At 40.0% G+C, this 20,539-nt stretch overlaps 1 protein-coding gene across 1 annotated transcript; it reads right to left on the bottom strand.

Annotated features, from left to right (window-relative positions):
• Window positions 1-12,926: 12,926 nt before the first annotated feature.
• Window positions 12,927-18,198, bottom strand: LOC125471179 (probable disease resistance protein At5g66900). Its single transcript, XM_048571332.1, is given in 6 exon segments — window positions 12,927-13,847; window positions 13,849-13,952; window positions 14,111-14,319; window positions 14,399-14,760; window positions 14,999-15,399; window positions 15,812-18,198. Coding segments are annotated over 6 exon segments (2,013 nt in total). The 5' UTR covers window positions 16,023-18,198; the 3' UTR covers window positions 12,927-13,121.
• Between the last annotated feature and the right edge of the window lie 2,341 nt (window positions 18,199-20,539).

The raw sequence follows: 20,539 nt of genomic DNA, 5'->3' as shown, positions 1-20,539 counted from the left end.
TCACATAATATCTTGATTCACATGCTTGAAGAAGACTTTCGCATTCAAAGCTTCTCATTTCTTGTTCATTTGTAGATTTTTCGTACGTTCTTATTCCTAGGATTTTTTTTTTTAAAAAAAATTCTTTGAATAAACGTAAAAGAAAAGTGCAATGACTGGAAATTCGGAAACCACAATGAACAAAACTTCCTACATTCAAGGATTTGGACCACAATGATCCACAAGGCTCAAGCGGCACCACCCCCACAGGGCACCACCGCAGAAGCCACCACAGTAGCAACCATGGCAGCGGCCATTGGCGAAGCCTAAACCCACAGTGAAGGCATCACCTTGCAGCTGCAAGCCCAGGCTCGCGCCACCTTGCAGCAACGACCCCAGGCCAGTGCCACAAGGGAGCCTAACACGGCCCAGAACTAAGCAGTTGCAGCAGGAGAAGTAGCCTAGCACTTGTTGGCCTAAGGCCAACGCGAGCCGAGCCCAAGCTTAGTGCCCATGCACACCGTACACGGGGCACCCCATGCCAGTGGCCCAACCTGCTCCCACAGCCCAATCCAAGATCCAGCCCACTCCCGTGGCCTTCCAAGAGATCCAAACTGGTCCAAGATCAGTTCAACCATCTCGACTTCAGATTTCTTGACCGACAATTGAATTATGGGTATTTTCACCTTATTTTTTTCACAGATTTGACATATCCCAACTCAAATCTTACACCCGGAGTCCATTACACTTCCACTACTCAAGGAAACACATATCGTCCAAGCTCTTCCAACCCAAATGGCAAACCACACTTGTCTTGACAATCACCCTCGCATAGCAAACGACCTTGGTGAATCAGCTCTTGCAGCGCACAGAGATACAAAGTGCCCCGGACAAGGTGTCTCGAAGTAGGACGAGCGTCCCCGTAAGTAGCCCCCAACCAGCCATAAACTGAGCGTTCGGGTAGTGTACACTCCTGATTGGGCCTCCGAGATAGCGTATACTCTCTTCTTAGCACACGAAGGAACTTGCACTTTTGGCTAAGCCTACGGATGAGCATACATTCACGGTTAGGGCCACACTCTAATAATCAACATGAGCAACACTCCAAGTGAAATGTTCATTTGTGGCTAGGCCTGCAAGGAGTATCTTCCACCTCACATCGGAGAGAATCAGTCACTCAATCCGGCTCAAGTTCAACCGGAAGCTTTTGAGAAATTCGCTCGCCAGCTAAGAACCTACCACATGCACTGCAGCCACGACATAGACGAGCCGAACACATAGAAAAGCAACCTAGACCAGCAGGTAACGATTGAGGGCAGTCGAGAGTTCCACTACCCCAACAAAGGTAAATTCAAGAAGAAGTAGAGAGGCTTCTGACCAAGCGATTGCGAGACTTCCAACGCAACGAGGTCACTAATGAGGCATTACGGTAGGACATGACAACATAAGCCGGTCACCCTTCACGGATGAGATCGAGTAGGTAGAGCCTCCATGAAAGTTCAGCATGCCACATTTCACATTATTCAAAGGAGATGGAGATCCAAAAAGACACTTGAAGCATTACCGAAGCACAATGGTCCTTTATCGGAACAACGATGCCCTTATGTGCAAGATATTTGCCACCACTTTACAAGGCAAGGCACAAGATTGGTTCTGCACCCTTCTGCCATAATCCATCCGGAGTTTCGATGATCTTTCTTTGGTTTTTACCAAAGACTAGTCATCCTACTGCTTGATCAAGAAGAAGTCTGACCATTTGTTTAACGTTAATAAAAACCTAAATGAGTCGCTTCGTGACTATGTGAAGAGGTTCAAAGCAGAGAAGGAAAAGATAGTCAGATGCAACAACTTGATAGCTAGTGCAGCCTTCCAAAAAGGACTCCCAGCAAACCACTTATTGTTTGGAGAATTGATCATGAAAGAAGATCTAACTCTGGCAAACTCTTTCGCTCTAGTAGAAAAACATGAACTTTGGGACGAGGCTCAAAGAGCATACAAGGCACCCGAGCAGCCTCGAAAAGAATCAGCAATAGCTCAAAAGAAGAAGGACGGGAATCAGTACAACAACAAAAGTAAGCAGAAGGCCAAGTATATGGACCGACCCAAAACTAAAGAATGTTCAACGCCTAAGAACTACTTTAAGTTCTTGATCCCGATCCACTAAATCATTTGCGACATCAAGAACGAACCATGGTTCAAGCTGCCAAAACAATCAAAGGGAGATACTTCCAAGTTGGACCACACCAAGTACTGCGCGTTCCATCAAGGTACCAGTCACATAACTGATGACTGCTACACTTGGAAGAACTACCTAGAGAAGTAGGTGAAAGAAAGCAAAGTCGACAAATACTTAAACAAGCTAGTTGTGCATCCTAGCAGAAACGCAAACGCCGACGAAAAGTCGCCAACCAAGATAATTCGGATCATTGGCACCTTTACCGAATCCTAGCACTTGGGGGCCACCAACAACTCCAAGAAAAGGAAAATCCAGTAGCCTATACTGGTCTTACAGGTGCAGGTAGTCAACACCCAACCTGGACCCATTATTGGCTTCACCGAACAAGATGTTAAGGGTGTAGATTTCTCGTATGACGATACACTAGTTGTATCTGTCCAACTAGCCCACGCTATTGTCGACAGAATGATGGTTGACAATGGAAGTGCGTTCAACCTACTTCAGCTTCAGTAATTTAGAAGATGGGCTTGGAAACCACAATCATGCGCTGAGTGGGGATACTCATCGAATTCAACAGACACACCTCGACTGCTATCAACAACATCACACTTGTCGTGATAACACTGCCAGTTGTCTCAAAGCAGATGTTCATGATCGTAAGCAACCCATCTCCCTACAATAAGATTCTAGGGTGACATTGGCTGATAAAGCTAGACGCCGTAACCTCCGTCAAGTATCAAAAAATTCGATTCCGCATCCTGAGAGGAGAAATCGGAGAAACTAAGTCTGAACAAGCCACATCTCAATGATGCATTGTGCAAGTATTGAAGGAATAAAAAAAGAAGACCTTTACCCCCGTCGAGGCAACCGAGGTCCAAAAAGACAACGAAGCTACCAAATAGTAATTACAGCAAATTGATAAAGAATATGGTATCCAAATCAATGTGCCAGCAAATGAGATGGGATGGAAACCCGAAGAGGACGCGCAACACATCATTCTTGATCCCCAGCAGCTGGAGAAGATTGCTAGAATTGGCTTATGTTTGAGCCCGAAGGAATAGAAAGAACTCGAGACTTTTCTTAGGGAAAAAAATGACTTCTTTGCTTGGTCACCTTCTGAGATGCCTGGCATCGACCCCAAGATAGCTTGCCACACGCTGCACGTCGACCTTGTTGCTAAACTAGTAATCCAAAAGAGAAGACATTTCGCACCCAAACGAGTGGCGATCATAGCAGCAGAAATCGACAAGCTATTAGAGGCCGGATTCATAGAAAATGTAGCACACTCAGCATGGCTTGCCAACGTCATGCTAGTGAAGAAAAAAAAGAAGAGCAAATGCAGGTTTGCGTAGACTACACCAACTTCAACAAAGCATGCCCGAAGGATCCTTATCCAGTTCCCCGAGTCGATCTACTAGTAGATTCAACTTCTAGCTACTAGATGCTCAGTTTCTTAGATGCATACTTCAGCTACAACTAAATAGCCATGCACTAAGCCCAATAAAGAGAAAATCGCGTTCATGATCGAGCGAGGCACTTACTGCTACAAGGTCATGCCTTTTGGCCTTACGAACGCGAGAGCCATTTACCAACGACTAGTAAATATGATGTTCAAGAAGCAAATTGGAGTAACCATGGAGGTTTACATTAACGACATCATGGTGAAGGGCAAGTAGTGATCAAATCACATCGGCAACTTGGTGGAAACTTTTGACATCCTTAGAAAGTATAAGATAAACCTCAATCCTACCAAATGCACATTTGGAGTATCTTCAGGTAGATTTTTAGGGTATCTAGTAACCCAACGAGGAATCGAAGCACATCCTAAGCAGGTCCGAGCAATCCTAGAGATGAAGTCTTTAATTTCCTTAAAGGAGATCTGCGCTCAACTGTTTTCTCTCGCGGTCCATCGATCGATGCAAGCCTTTTTTCAAAGCTATCAAGAGAGCACAACAAGAAAAATGGGATGATGAGTGCGAAAAAGCTTTCTAAGACTTGAAGATGTATCTCACATCATCTTCCTTACTATCCAAATCGGAAGCAGCAGAGGACTTATACATTTACTTGGCAGTCTCAGAGTAGCAGTGAGCTCTGCCCTCATACGAGAAGAGTTAGGGGGTCAATTGCTAGTATTCTACACTTCTAAAGGTCTTCTTGATGCGGAAACTAGATATCCAAATATTGAGCAATTAATTTTGGCGCTAGTTGTTGCAGATTGAAAGCTCATACTATATTTTCAAGCTTAAATAGTTATCGTTATAACTCAGTATCCTTTACGATCAATCCTACATGGTCCAGACGCTTATTAACGAGTGATGAAATAGGCGTTGGAACTTAGCCAATACGACTTAGTTTACCAGCCTTGCACAGCGATAAAGGCCCAAGCCTTGGCAGATTTCATAGCAGAATTCACGCCTAGCCTAGGCGACACAATAGAGCGACCCAACGATGCCTCGAAGGCAACTGAACGGCCCTAGCCACGCTTACTTTATAGAATGGAGACTTTTGGCATTTGCAGTCGACGACGCATCTAACTACAATGGCTCAGGAGCAGGCGTGGTCCTTATCACCCTAAACGGTTCAATGCTCGAGCAAGCAATCACTCTAGGCTTGAAAGCATCCAACAATAAAGCAGAGTACGAAGCCCTAGTAGCAGACCTCCAAATGGTAAAAAACTAGGCGGTGAAAAAGCTTGCAATTCATTTTGATTCCCAGCTAATCACCAGCCAAACTACTAGGGAGTACATGGTAAAACATTCGAAGATGATGCAATACCTAGAGAATGTACGAAAGTAAATTGAGGCATTTCATACTTACACCCTCACTCTAAGTTCCACGGGCAGACAACGTCCACGTAGACATGTTAGCCGACCTAGGCTCCGCCATCGACCATGAACTCAAATGCTTTATTCTGGTAGAGTATCTAGATATGTCAAGCATAGAGATGGAGCTAGCAGCCGAGGTGTCACAGGTTAGTACAACTCCAAACTGGCAAGATCCTATTATATGGCACACTCCCCATGGTAAGATTGAAGTCTAGAAAGCTCAAAACAAAGACAGTACGCTACTACATGTAGAATAACTCATCCGAAGATCCTACACTTAGCCATATCTTTACTGCCTACCACCTCTTGATGACCTAAAAGTTCTAAGCTCAATCCACAAAGGCATTTGTGGAAATTACTTCAGAGGCCAATCCTTAGCACAGAAGGCTCTTAACGCAGGCTACTACTGGCCTACTATGCATCAAGATGCCAAGAGGTTAGTACAAAAGTGCAACCGCTGCCAATGCTACAAGCCGGTACTAGCACTGCATGCTAACAGACTATACTCGCTAACGAGTCTTTGGTTATTCATGCAATGAGCAATCGACTTAGTAGGACCAATGCTGCCCGTTACTGGGGGTAGAGGCATGATGATCGTGGCAACTAACTATTTCACCAAGTGGGTGGAAGTAAAGCCCATAACAACCATAACTCAGATGGACATAGAGCGTTTCGTATGGAGGAACATCATTTGTTGATTTGGCATCCCTCAATCCAAAGCATCCAACAAGATGATTCTCGACTGCCTTAAGAAATCCTTCTTTGACAAGAAGGAAAAATGGCCAGATGAACTTCTCGGATGTCTATGGGCGTATCGCACAACCAAACGACGAATAACCAGTAAGATTTATTTCTTTTTGGCATTTAGTTCAGAAGCAATCATTCATCCCAATGTTATCGTGCCAAGTATTAGCACTTTACTGCCAAGCATTGAGCAGAACAGAAAGGAGATGGCCACAAACTTAGATCTGGCAGAAGAGAAACGCGAGAAGGTCATCAACCGCATCGCAGCCTTACCAGTAACAGCTTTTTTCCAGTTACAACAAAAGGGCTAAGATCTAGCAGTTCTAGCCTAGAAATCTAGTCCTAAGAAGAGCCTTCATAATTGCCTGCAGAGAAGGCTCCAAAATGATGGATCCCATTTGGGAAGGTTTGTACAAGATCAGCAGAGTGGGCGACAAGGGTAGTTACACCCTTGCCACCATGAACGACAAAGAGATTAAAAAGCAGTGGAATGCTTACAATTTGAGGAAGTACCATGCATGACCTCCTACTACATCAAAGCCTAAAGACTTAAGCAACTCGACAGGCACCACCTTGTAAGTTGAGGACTATCTAGTTATTATGAAGTTCCTACCTTATTTTTGTTCGTTTCACTCGTTTTTCAATGAGGAATCAAAATAATTTACAACTTGGCTAGGCTGCATGTTTACAACAACTGATCACTTATGCACTTCAAAAGAAGAATGGACCATTCTTATGACTTATCGCATGAATTGCACCCTTTTGGGGACCAACCATGCCCTCCAGTGTAAAAGGGTAAACCAATTCCCTGACACCCATATAAGTTTGCTTTCAACGATGGAGGATAAACTTTACACTCCGAATATCCAGACGTGGATGAGTCGGGCTGTCTTAGTATAACTAGGTGCACGAAGGCTTGCGGTGAGATTCCTAGAAGTAGCCACAATGGTCTTTTTCAAGGCTTAACTAACTGAAGGATTTTGGGTCTCTAGGCATAATCCGTAGAGAACTAGGCCTCAAAGATAGATGAGACACATTATACAGTACGTTTTATGGATGGCTGCCCGAGAACCCTAAAGCTACTACCGAGTGCCGTAAGGTAGCCTACGGTTTCCAAAAGACTACATATAAGCTTGCCCTTTGAGCAATAAGCTGCACTAAACTTATACAACTAAACATTTTTTGTGAAAGGTTAAACAGTTAGCGTGCATATACAAAGGTCTATCCATTGTCGACATGATACGCAATTGATAAACTTCACCTTTGCCAAGCGCGGAATGATCGTTTAGATATCCACTAATTCTTAAAGTGTTGTGATACTTACTACGCAACCCACAAAATTGGTTACATAAAAAGCAAGGATTTCTCTTGGACCTTTGCTTACGAAATTCCATACAGCCACGTACTTTTGACAAAAGGTTTGCGAATTTCATGATCCAAAAATCTTTAGTATATTGTGATGCAGGCCATATAGCTCAAAGGATTGAAGAAAGCCAAGGTTAACTCATCTGCTTCTTTAAGTAAGATGTTTAGCTACCAACCCTATGGCTAACAACTTTGCGAAAAATTCTACACCAACACCTATGGCTACATAGGCTATGTGGGCCTGTGTGCTTATAGAAAAGCAATACTCATGTCGCTAGTCTAAAAGTCAAAGGTTAGGAGTAAAAAAAAGAAGCGAAGATGAAGAAAAACGAAGGAAGCAAGTTTATTAAATTTTCTAGTAAAATTGATAAACAAATAGCAAAGGCTGAAGGAGTTCAAGCAAAGCAAAAAGCAACAAGGAAAATAAAGAAAATCCTAAAGGTTACCTAAAAGACTACTCGGTCGCCACACCTTCAGCAGCCGCAACACTCTCAGCAGTGGCATCATCCGATGCTTCACACTTGGGCTGCCTCTGCCTGGGCACCAACTTCTCCAACTACTATAGAAGCCTAAAAAATAAAGGCAAGCAAGTCTTCCGGAGAAATAGAGCAGGTCTCGAAGTTTTTCCCAGCAAACTCAAAGTCAAATGGCCTACCAAAGAGATGATCTACATAACCTAACTTGTAGAAATCGGCCTGGCTTTAAACAAGCGAAGCCTCGAGCCCAACCTTTGTACCATTCAGCTAATTGTTCTCTCTGAGCAGACCAATATAGACACGTTGCAACTCATCCACTTCTTTCTTCAAACTTTCGTTGATCTTTAGGGCACCTTGGAGTTCCAACACTTAGGGTTCGAGCCTATCAATGATCTTCTTGAAGTGGATCACTTGATTATAAGCAGCAATCAATTCTTCATCCTTTGCATAAGCAGTGAAACGAAGCTCAGAAATGGCACACTCAAGATCTTGAATTTGAGGTATATAACATCCAATCTCATTCTCTGCATTTTCATACTTAACTTGGATAACGTTAAGCCTAGCCTTCAAGTCAATAATCATTTGGTGAACGGTCTCAAGCTGTAAAGAAGTAGGGGCAGAGATATTAGACCCCTTCAAAACAACGAGCTCAGACTCCAATCTCTTGATCTTCTCGGTAGAGGAATAAACTTCAGCTGCCATAGTCTTGGCCACCTCATTGGCATCACTGGTATCCTTTTGGTCAATGAGCATTGACTTGGCTACCAAAATCTCCATTTTTTGCATCATAGCAAGCAGAGCAGCCCTTCTATATTTGGTTGTATGCTTCGTAAAAAAACTTAGGCAAACAACCCTTCTAACGCCATCAACAAGGTGACACACGTGTCCATGTCTCAAGTAGATCTGGTTTCAAGAATGCATAAATCTCAACAGCCTTCCCAAAAACAAGCTTGGTGGATCTCTCACAACATCCATTCTAACAGTCTCATCTTTCTTAGCAAGCGAATCAGTCTCAGCAGCAAAAAGAATGGGCTTTGGCATCATTTTAGTAGCAGAGTCCACCTTATTGCTCTTCATAGTAGCAAGTTTCTCCAAAGGTGAACCAAACTTAGCTCATAACAGACGTTTTGGCACGACAAAAGCTTATTAGCATGGCAGGCGTCATTGGTTCAGATCTAGCAACCCCATCTTTCTCCTCCTTGGAAAAGGTCAAGTTAATCACAAACTTATCGGCAGCAGGCAGACATTCACGAGTAGCGGAGGAAGCCTTCGACTTTTTTTCAGCTGGCATCTCTTGAGCAGGCAAGGAAGATCTTTTCTTCCCACCTTCATTCATGGCAAGCTTAACGATAGCGATCGGACGAGCCAATGCCCTCACCTTGATTCGCTTTATCTCATCTCTCGGAAGCAGCCTACCTTTTTCTCAACGACGAAGTGGACTAAGTAGCCAATGTCATTCACTGTACTCAGCGGGGATACCTAAAGCAACATGTACCTTATTCATATATGGAGAAGTCTTGGGAATTGAGCTGAATTCCGAATCTACATAAGCAAAGGATGACATCAACGAATTAGAAAGTAGCTCAGCAAAAGCACAAAGCAGCCTAGAGACTAAGCAGTCTACTTAATAGTGATGAAAATCGTCAGAACGTGCAGCTTAGGGGAGAATCAGACTCCCATTCTCCACTTATCTTCAAAGTCTCCTTGGCCCAATTGTGATCTCCATTGCTCGAATGATCGAATAACATATGGTGGGATCGCAGCAACCCAACTCCTTCAATGTGGCCTATTTTAAAGAAGTACCAAAATTCATTAACGGTCAAATCCAAGTCAAAGAATTGGCTTAGATTGAGGAATCTCACCATCACATGGATTGCGTTTGGAGAGCATTAAGCAATGGCACACTTCATGGAACAAAGCACTTCTTGGAAGAAACGTGGTATGGGAAAAGTAAATCCCAACACGAAGTAGTAGGGGTGAAACTTGATGGCTTTTTTAGGCCCACTACATGGCTCATGGCTACTACCCTCCTTGACATGCTTCACACATACCCCAGACGGAATTGCATGCCTATATGCCTCAAGGAAATCTCTGAATGAGTCATCGGAACTAATTTGGAAGTAAAGCAGCCTTGAAGTAGCCCACCTTACTCAAAGACCTACCTTGACGATACAACAATGGTACGCCACCATCACCCTTGTGGGTTGAAGAAGACATGCTCGAGGAAATTCTACAAAGATGTAAGGAAAATCCGTTAGGTGGCAAAAAAAAAAAAAAAAAAAAAGAATGAATCAGCGCATCAGGCTCTATGGCCTAAAGACCAAGTCACGGCCTATACCGCAGGAGCCCAGCAGCAAGACCAAGCCCTACGGCCTGGTCCATTCTCCCTCGACCTAAAGGCTTGGCGGCCAATCCAAACAGAGGGGGTCTGGCGCCCCCGCGCTTCCCTCTCTCTCATCTCACGCGCAAAGGCCCAAGCTTAGCAGCCCAAAATCTAGTGCCTCTCAATCTCGGCCCAAGCCGAGAGGTTGTTGACCCAAGTTGAGCCCCAGCTCGCCTCTGTGGCCCGCGTCGCTGCACCAAGCAGCCCCACCACAGCAGCTATGCCGTGGCTCCCCAACCATTTTTTTGACACATTTTTTACCCCCTGTCGAGCCAAATTTCAAGTCCTGAGGCTCCCAAAAATTAAGACAAGGAAAATTAATTTTTTTTCTTACCATGGTGCAACGTGAAGACGAAGAAAACAACGAAAGACGGTCCTTTGCACGGGCAAGTGTAGAAGATTGGTAAGGAGGGGGAACAAATATCCTCTAGCTTTTTCTCTCTTGTAGGGTATAATAAATTGCTCTTTGAAGTTGATTTAATCATTTACTTAAGGTAGACATAAATAGACTTTAGAAGTAATTTATTTTCCTTTCCTAAAAAGACCTAATTTCCAATTAATGAGGGAATCTACATCAAAATAGGAAACAATATTATGTTTCCTAAAGCAAGGGAAGATCTCTACACCTGCTGTCCTTTCCTACAAGCAGCTTAGTATGTGTGGGGGCATTTGTGGAGCCAAAAATAATCAAGAAAATTATGGAGGTGACACGTAGACTTTTGGGCAAAAATGACAAATTACCCTAAAGGCACACCGGGATTCTCACATGTGACATCCCACATCGTCCAGGGGAGTGATCCTTATATGTATATTCCCATCCCTACCTAGCACGAGGCCTTTTGGGAGCTCACGGGCTTCGGGTTCCGTAGGAACTCCGAAGTTAAGCGAGAAGGGGGCTAGAGCAATCCCATGATGGGTGACCCACTGGGAAGTTGCTCGTGAGTTCCCAAAAACAAAACCGAGAGGGAATGGTAAGCCCAAAGCGGACAATATCGTGCTACGGTAGTGGAGTCGGGCCCGGGAAGTGGTCCTGCCCGGGCCGGGATGTGACATCACACGCATGCAACAGACAATAATAGCCCAATCAAGGAAGAGTCAAATGTGATCAAAATGGTATTTATTCAAATCCCTCTCATCAGTCCTCATCAAATCTCCACTCAAAAGTTAACAATCAATTATCCTATTTAAATTAGGATTGATTACCAAGTTAATTGCAAGATATTATTTTACATAATATCTTGCAATTAAACTCATAATTCTACCAATAATGGTCATCCCTATTCTCCAAATAGGGTCGGCCACACCCCTATAAATAGTCTCGTTCTCCCACTAAAATGCTAATTCATTCTCTCCCAAAAATTCCTAAACGTTTTCTCTTTCAAATTCTAACTTTAGCATCAGAGATTCTTCGACCAAACCCCCCTCCCCCCAAATTCATTGTGGGTGTGTGAGGCTCTTGGCCTTAATCTTAAGTGTTAATATTTTGCAGGTACATTTTTGTCAAATGAGAAGACGGCGGAAATTTGCATCCATAGATCCAATTTAGGTTGATATTCTCTTTGGCTACAATTATCCTTACGTTGTTGATACACAACGAGAAAGATTCCCATAAGTATTTTGGCTCTTCATCACAGACAACTGCCTTTAACTGCTGAAGACCCATGACTCATGGAGGCAGCTCTTGCAACCTTGAGCATTGTCTCATGTTGATCTTCCTTAAACTACTCATTTCACCAATGTCTTTAGGCAGCATCTTGATGCTGAAGCAAACAGATATGTCAAGAAAGTTTACCTTTCAAAGGTTCCTCATCGAGGTTGGAAGCTTTGACAGTTCTGTGCAAGATTTTAGCCTCAACATTTCTAAATTTTCCGACTTTCCAATCCCTTCAGGCAAGGTAGATAGCTTATGACAGTTAGTGACACTGAGCTTCTTTAGTTTACTAAGATCACAAATCTCGGCACGCAACTCATTTAAATCACTGCAATAGTCAATGTTCATTTCTTCTAGATTAGGGAATGCCAATGAGATTGAGATGTAACTGTTGTTGAAAGCTTGCTCCCTCCTTCATCTGTATTGCAAAATTTTGCAGTCCCTCTTTCGGAGTTATACTTTTCCATGTCTTTGATGAGTGGTTGTAGGGAGTCCAGTGTGGATTTGATGTCTCGGAGGAGGTGTGGAACATTTTACTCTACTTCTGCGCTGATTTTACAGCATCAAACAGCATTTCAAATGCCGTTCTGAGAGCACCCATTCCGACTGAAGCCAGAGGCATATTTACCAAAACGAAGAGACTCCAAACTTAATCCTCTTCGTTAATCTAGTTTGATGAGAAAGTGAGAATGTTATGTAAGCCGTTTGTTGGTTTCAGCACACATATATACAACTTAATGAACGAGCAATGAATTTCACCCGAAGAAAAGGAACAAGCTGGGAAATACATTTGACACGCTATTAGGAGGCGAGAAGATACAGAATTTTCTAGCACATAGGATTTGGTATTGCGCTGCTTTTAAAATGTTGTACTGTAGCATAAATATTTTAAAATAAAATAGTAAAAAAATGTTGTGCTCTTGAATAAATAGTTTAAAATACAAGTAATGTTAAAGAGACAAAATTTGCAAACTAAATGATATGTCATCAATAGGAATAAGTACGTTTATCTACGTTTAAGTTATAAACTAATTATCAGCTTTTATATCACTTAGTTTGCAAAATTTTATCTACAAATTTAATATCCTTAGAATTACTATTAAAATAAAACAGTAATGATGTGGCCTATTTAACCGTAAGAGGATGGAGAGGTGCGGCAAAAGAGAGTGTACAAACCATTAGGTTTAATGCATTGCACCAACACTCTTTGATTGGATAAATCAAAAGGTAGTTATTTTTGAACTCTTATTTTCTTTCCATGTACTTATCTTTGCATATTGCACCAACATTCATCGATTGGATAAATCAAAGGAGAATCAATGAAGAGTTGAACAACAAGGAGTGCATACATGTTTTTACAATAATACCCATGGTGAGTACTTACAATAATACTACAGTACCGCCAAGTTATTTAAAATCATATAAAACATAAAATAGAAGCAAATTACAAAGGAAAAATAACATTAAACACAATCACGTTGCATACATTGCACCAATACTCATTGACGGAAGGACCATGGCCTTAGGGTGGAAGCTTGTTGAGCCAATTTAGGTTGATATCTTCTTTGATCACCTTTATGCGTATGTTTGTGAGAAATGGCAAGAAGCGTTCCCATAAAGTTTTCGTCTCCTCGTCGCACATCACTTCGTTCAACTGCTTAAGATCCATAACAGAAGCAGGCAGCTCTTTCAGTCTTGAACACTGGCTTATGTTGATCTTTTCCATGCTGCACATTGCACCAATGTCCTCGGGCAACTCCTTTATGCTAAAGCAATCGGATATGTCGAGAAATTTCAAAACTTTAAGGTTCCTAATCGAGCCTGGCAACTCTAACAAGTCTGCACATGACCTAAGCCTCAACACTTCAAGATTGACTAGCTTTCCGATGTCTGCAGGCAAGACAGATAGCTTATGACAGTTGGTGATGCTAAGCTTCTTAAGGTGAACAAGGTCACAAAGGTTGGCAGGAAGTTGCACCAGATCATGGCAATAATCAATGTTCAATTCCATTAGATTTGGCAGTGCATCTAAAATTTGGACGAAACCTTGGCCGATATCACACATGAAAAAAGATATCTTTTGCAGACTTTTCAACTGTTTGAGGACCTTGCTTATGGAAGGAATTGAAATACGTTCTAATCTAATTCTCTTAAGATTTGATAACGAACCAAGTAGTTCAAAATTATCTAGTTCAGCAGGTAACAAACCATAATTTTTTAGTATTAGAACCTTTAGTTTATCCAGTTTTCTCCACAAACTCAGGTAAGGCATAGTTCTTTGTTTGAAAATTCAGAACTAGAACCTCTGCTTCAGGTGCTTGCATGTTTGGCCATTTTGCTGAGAAGGCTCCATCTGCAAACAGTAAGCTTTAAGATGTTAGCGTGGGTTGAACTTAAATGTGTGGAAGTCCGACTGAAGTCTTAGTATGAATGAGCATGTGTGTGCGTGCGCGCACAAGCATGTCCCGAGCGCACATGTATAAATATTTACTAAAAAGAGATTGATGGAACCTGTTGAGATAGATAATAGTCGAGCCTTGATCGCTTGATATTTTTGTTCTGTCCACCACTTAGGAAGTTTGTCCCCACATATGTTTATAAATAGTCGTTTCCTATGTTCTATTGGGTCTTGACTCGCCTGATGGATCGCCAACTCTCTAAGCATGTCGTGCTGGGTGACAAAGTGTTCAGTGTAATAGCCATCCGCCTCCCTCTCATGCCTGGATGATCAATACTAATTTCTTTTATGTTTTGTTCGGCATACATAATGAAATGGAAAATTATGAGCAGCCTACATACCTTGTATCAACAAGATTTGCTAAACTTCGGGCGGTGAGCTCGTGAAGGTTGGCAATGGTCAAAATTTCCTCATCTAGACCATATAACTCCGCCCACATATCAATGAGGGCGGCAGCAGCAATTCTTTGGTCCTCCGGAAAAGAACCTAGATCGAGGAAACATTCCTTGATGATAGCCTTTTCGTTATCCAAGGCATCTAAGCTGCTTTGGAGGCAAGCAAGTAAATCCTTGTCAGAATCAAGAATAGATGAACCTTTGCACCATTCCACTACTCTTTTCTGCCAGATTTCTATAGGCTGGCCGCGAAGTGATCTCCCAACCAATGCAATGGCAAGTGGGCATCCCTTACAGCGCTTGATAATCTGCAATTTAATTATCCAAAATGAATTCAATTACTATTATTTGATTAAGTTGTTGAAAATCATCTAAATTGTTTCATAAAGATGATAAAATTGTGAACTGTCTACTCTTTCATTCTTCACAGTTCATTAACGTGTGTGGATGCTCAAACGTGATTTCTTTACCCTCTTCTGAGCATAAATAAGCATATATATATGTGTGTGTGTGTGTGTGTGTGTGTATTGTGGACTAAGAAATCACCTTTCTCGAAAGATCGTTGTAAGAAGAGCTCTTATCCTCCAAGGATGCCGAACGGTGAAAAAGAACCATTGCATCTTCATCATTCAATGGTGCCAAATGATAAGAAGAACCGAATCTTGGAAATGCAAATCTTGATGTAACCAAAATCTTGTAATTTGAAAACTTGAATTGATCAAACTTCTCAAGAAGGGACTCTGATCCTGACCAAACATCATCCAGGACAAACAGTAGAGGATTTTGTCTTGATTCCTTCAGAAATTGTTGCAACCAGTTAGCTGCCATGACTTCGTTTTCGAAAGCAGGCAGCTCGGACCCCTTCCGTTGATATAGTTGGTGTACAATAAGGTCCAAGTTGGGCTTTTTCGAGACATTGACAAAAAAGATGTTATTCTTGAATGTATCTATCCAAACAGAAAGTAAGAAAGGTGTTAATAAAAGGTTGACAAGATATGTCTGCAATTCTCATATCAAGTAAGTAATCAAACAGGAGCTCATTACAAGACTTGTTAACTCTAAGAGGAAGGCATCAACTTAACTTACCACTAGTACAAAGAAAATCATGCAAGTTCCTATCTCTACTACTAGGTATTTGTTGGGCATGCTGATATTGGTCTTTCTATTCCTTTCGTGCGCTTTAGTTTCATGTCACCTTCGTTGTAGTTTTATGTTCTTTAACAAATTGTGGTTAGTATGTATGTTTGGAGGGATTAGCGGACAAGGGTAGTTCTACTTGCATAATCCTCTACATGGTGTATTAATTTTTAACTAGGAGTAAAACTTCACCAAAAAAAGTTGAAATCATAAATAGCATACCTTTGACTTGTTGATCCTGACAAAACATTTGAGCCAAGGTGGTTTTCCCACATCCTCCAGCAGCAGTCAGCACAAGCATAGACACCTTTTCATCCCTAAGGAGCTTCATCTTCAACTCCTTCAACGGCAAATCCAACCCGACTGTAACCGATGGCGGTTCAGGCACCGCAGACGAACATTTAAGCATTTCATCAGGCTGAGTATTGTTCATCTTCAAACACTCTTCTATTCGAGAAGCACCGTCTTAATATTCCTCAAAGAAACCAACGTAATCTCTTCTTGGGTGATGAAAGAACAACAGAAATTCCAATGGATTTACGGAGAGAACGTAAAATAATCTAGTTTGTTGTGACACTGAGAATGTTAGGCGCGTTGTTTGTTTTCGACTCCGAGTTTCAGCACATCTATATAGGCGTCAGGAAGCGATACGAGACACCGAATTACCAGCCACATGCTTCGATATTACCGTGCATTCAACTTATTTAAAATATCTACACACCACACGGTCAAAATAGTTTGACTTTTAAAAAAACAGTGTTCTTGAATAGTCTTTCAGATTGACGCACTCAATGAAGATAGTTGTGAAATTAAAATTCAATTTCTTAAATACTAGCCTTCATACGCGTGTGTATAAGGTATTTTTTGAACCACGACGTGCTAATATGAACTTACATGTTACAAAAAGTGTACAAAAAGAATTAATCATAAGATCTTTTTTATAACCGGCACTACACGCTTTTTAAGATATTTTGAAAGTTTTACCTAGCCTTCTCACTTTATATACGCCTATTTGAGATTGGGATAGGTTGTAACAAATCTAAACTACATATTAATATAACTTTAATTGTCAATCAAACGTTCATAAATTTTCATTCTAACCATTTTATTAAAATTAAAAAATAAAATTAAAAAAAAATCGACAATTTATTAATTACATGAACATAAATTTTATACCAATCTCACACCCATATAGGTATAACATACTTCATTTAATAACTAAAAATAGAAAATAACAATAGAAAAATGTCCACTTTAAAAATAAAACTGCCACATTATTTTTTTTATTGTCTCATAATTGATTTTTTTTTTTAGAATTTTTACAATAATCAACACTTTATAATACAACAAAATGAAGAGAAATTGTTCACAAAATGCGAGTATGTATGTACTAAAATAGACTTCAGTCCAGTTCATTATTTATTGTGTCAAAATATAAAATGAACAAGATTTGATTGATTATGAATTCAAATAACATGCGTTATCTAATTTATCTTTAAACATATGTAACAAATTTTATCATACGAATCCGTGCTAATCTGATTTTATTTCTAAGACCCATTTCAGCCGTGAACACAAAGTCCATATAGAGGTGAGTTAAAATATCATGATGTTGGATGATAATTTATTTTAATTTTTTTTATAATAAGCTTATCTTCTCCATTTTTTTTTCTTCAATGTTTATCTTCTACGTCTTCACTTACGTAAAAGTAATGACCATCAAATAGTTTAATAGAAAATTTCTAATATTTTTACCTAAAATCTAAGTCATATTGAAATTAATTAAACACATAACAGGCCATAGATTGATTAAACAAATACCAGGCCATGGATTAATTAAATAAATACCAGCCCTTATTGAAAAATTTCTAATACTTTTACCTGGGTTCCTTCCGCCGCCGCCGCGACCTCCCAGCCCACGGCACAATCCAAACCATCCAATCTCTCTCTCTCTCTCTCTCTCATCCCGTTTCCCCATAGCCATTCCAATATATTTCAATTTCTCTTGGGATCTACAGCTCCATATTTATCGCTAGCTAGGAGCTCCAATGTCCGATCTCCATAACCCAGACGGATCAGACCACAACGACGCCATTGAAGTCCGAAACTTGATGGATTCGTCGCATGCAGTCTCACTCACCTTCTCTCTCCCACACAAAGCTTAAGTTTCATTTTCCTTGTTCTTTCTTTCTATAAAACATCAATCTCTCTCTCTCTATGTTCCCATGTGAGCACTGAAAGATCAAGATTTAAAGAAAACTCAGCAGAAAACGAGCAGAGCATACTCTAATTCATTAGAGGAATTATGGCTTACAGTTGATTTCTCCAGGTAATTGAAGGTCGCCAACCTTCGATTTGAAGGACGACAAAGAAAGGGGGAAAGGACAAGCGAGGATATTGGCTGTAATTTTAAACCCAGAGTATTATTAGCATTTACCAAACTTACAACAAATTTTTTAATAAGTTGCATTTTAAATAATTTCAGCAATTCCAAATTGGAACTCTATTATGGCGTGAATGAAGCACGGAATGATTATACAAATAAAAAGACATTTCAAAAATAAAATTTTTCTCTGATTATATAATGGCGTGATGTACTATCTTTTTTCTAAGTACACTAAAAATTTCTCCTCTAATATAAAATGCAAAACGTCTAGAAATGCAAAATTTCTCCTCTAATCGAAAAGCTCTCAAATAATTAATGTAAATTATTTATTTTTGCCAGAACATGGTCAAAAGAGAGTAAAAATAAATGAGGTCTCAAATGTACATGTTTCTTAGAATTCATACTTACATTTCCTGAAAATACTCTTTCTTGAAATTGTACTAAAAAAAAAAACCTTAGTAAAATTCAAATGCATGGATTCTTGGAATGCTAATGAGCTTATTTGGAAGTGCTTTTAAAATGACTAAAAGCTCTTTTGGTGAAAATACTTTTGAAACCAATCTTTAGTAAAAATGCAAATAAATTCTGGAAAAACACTTGAAGTGCTTTGGACCCAAAAACATTTTCTTTAAAAGCATTTTCAGTCATTTTAAAAGCACATCCAAATGAGCCTAATATATAAGAAACTACTGGTAGCGGTTTTTTCCTTTCCCCTACCAAAATCTTATATTTATAAAATTTACAGCTCCCGTTTCTTCACTTCTGGCCAGTGTCAACCCCTCCCCATTCTTATAGTTCTACTATTCTCTCTTTTCATGGATTGTTGTATATTTATTTTCGTTTTAGTATTTCCATCAATAAAAGGCTTCTTGGTGAGGTTATTTATCTGTCTCTCCTAGTGAGAATTTTAGTTTTTTGTTGGTGTGTTATTGGCTCCTCTTGGATTTACTTCGCTGTTTTTGGTAGCTTTGATGACGGTGTTGAGAACAAAATCTATATGGGTAGACTCTAGTTTATTTGTTGTCAATTCCTCTTCGAGTAGGCATTGCTCATCAAATTGTGATATGTGTTACATTGCAAATTTGGTATGTCAAATTTGCTAAATGTTTGACGATTTCATCATGTATTAAGTTTTTTTGACTTTGGATTGCCATCATTTTCTTTCGATTTTGAGTGGAGATGACTTTAAAAATTGGATACGTTTCTTTGCATATTAAAAATTCCATACAGGCTTACATACCCACCTTTTTATTCAAACTTTTCTAATAAATAATGATACCATTTGGTTCCCACCACCCACCCCCCGAAAAAAAAAAGGGTACCGTCCTCGGAAATGTTCTGCAATCTCGGTGGCAAAACCCACCACCCCCCAACACAAATGGTAGCGAAACAGCTAACGACCACCTGCAATCTCAGCGGGCCCCCCTAAATGGTTGCGAAATAGCTAACCACCACTCCCCTACCGTCCTTGGAAACATCCTGCCAGATGTTAAGTAAATGAAAGCGTAATGAACAGGCAACCCAAACAGTATCCTTCTTGGAAACGTCCTGCAACCTGAACGAGCCAACGCGAAAGCGTATTGAGCGGTGCTCTGACAACGACAAAAATAATAATAACGAAACCGTATTGAAGGTAGTGGCCGGTGGGTGACCTCAACCTTTGGCCTTTTTAGGAAAGGAAGCATCTCGGATCCATTGAAATCCAGTAATTTGGATTCTTAAAATTTAATCTAACGATTAAAAATAAGAGCTTTTTTTAACAATTGTAATACTTTTACTGTTTGATTAAATTCCGAAGTCCGAATTAGTAGATTTGTGGAAAAGATTTAGAGAGGATATCTTTCCACCTTTTTATTTATCTTTTGATGATATTCAATTTCCCAACTTCGAAGAAACAGTAAAAAATAAAGAGTAATGTTATAGAGATTAAATTTGCAGATTAAATTTTGTAAACTAAATGATATAGAAGTTGATGGTTGGATTATTACTTAATCGTTGATAAACATGTTCATTTTCTATTGGTGACACCTTATTTGATTTGCTAATTTGGGATACAAATTTAATCTTCACAACATTACTAAAAAAGATAACCAAAAATTGAACTAACCTAACTACCTTAGCTAATTCCATAATTTCAATTAATTATTATAGACGCGGTGTTCTAATTTTGAGAAGGATTCAAATATGAGTGTTGGGTGAAACTATATTTATTCTAGTTAATATGATTACGTCTGCGTTTTTTAATTTTATCGTGAGTGACCCTATAGGCATGATGTATTATTATTATTGGTATTATTATGACTACTACTATTATTAATTAGATGCTACTTTTTTTTTTTTTTTCCGTTTCGTAAAATATGCACAAAACTTATAACATAACATGAGAAAATATTATATTTAAATACAAACAAACAAAAAAAACTTATTTATCAGTATTATTAAATTTTTTGTGCATATGCTATGAAAACACAAGAAAATTGTATTCTGACCTACTCACATGAATCTCATGATTTCCAGAAAACTTAAGAATGGATTTCATATAAGTGTATCAAAAGTTCATTAAA

The sequence above is a fragment of a genome, unplaced genomic scaffold (assembly GCF_019419815.1).
Source record: "Pyrus x bretschneideri cultivar Hongxiangsu unplaced genomic scaffold, Pyrus_bretschneideri_v1 Contig59, whole genome shotgun sequence".
NCBI lineage: Eukaryota > Viridiplantae > Streptophyta > Magnoliopsida > Rosales > Rosaceae > Pyrus > Pyrus x bretschneideri.
Note: the sequence above shows the minus strand (reverse complement) of the source record. Positions and strands in the feature narration are given on the sequence as shown.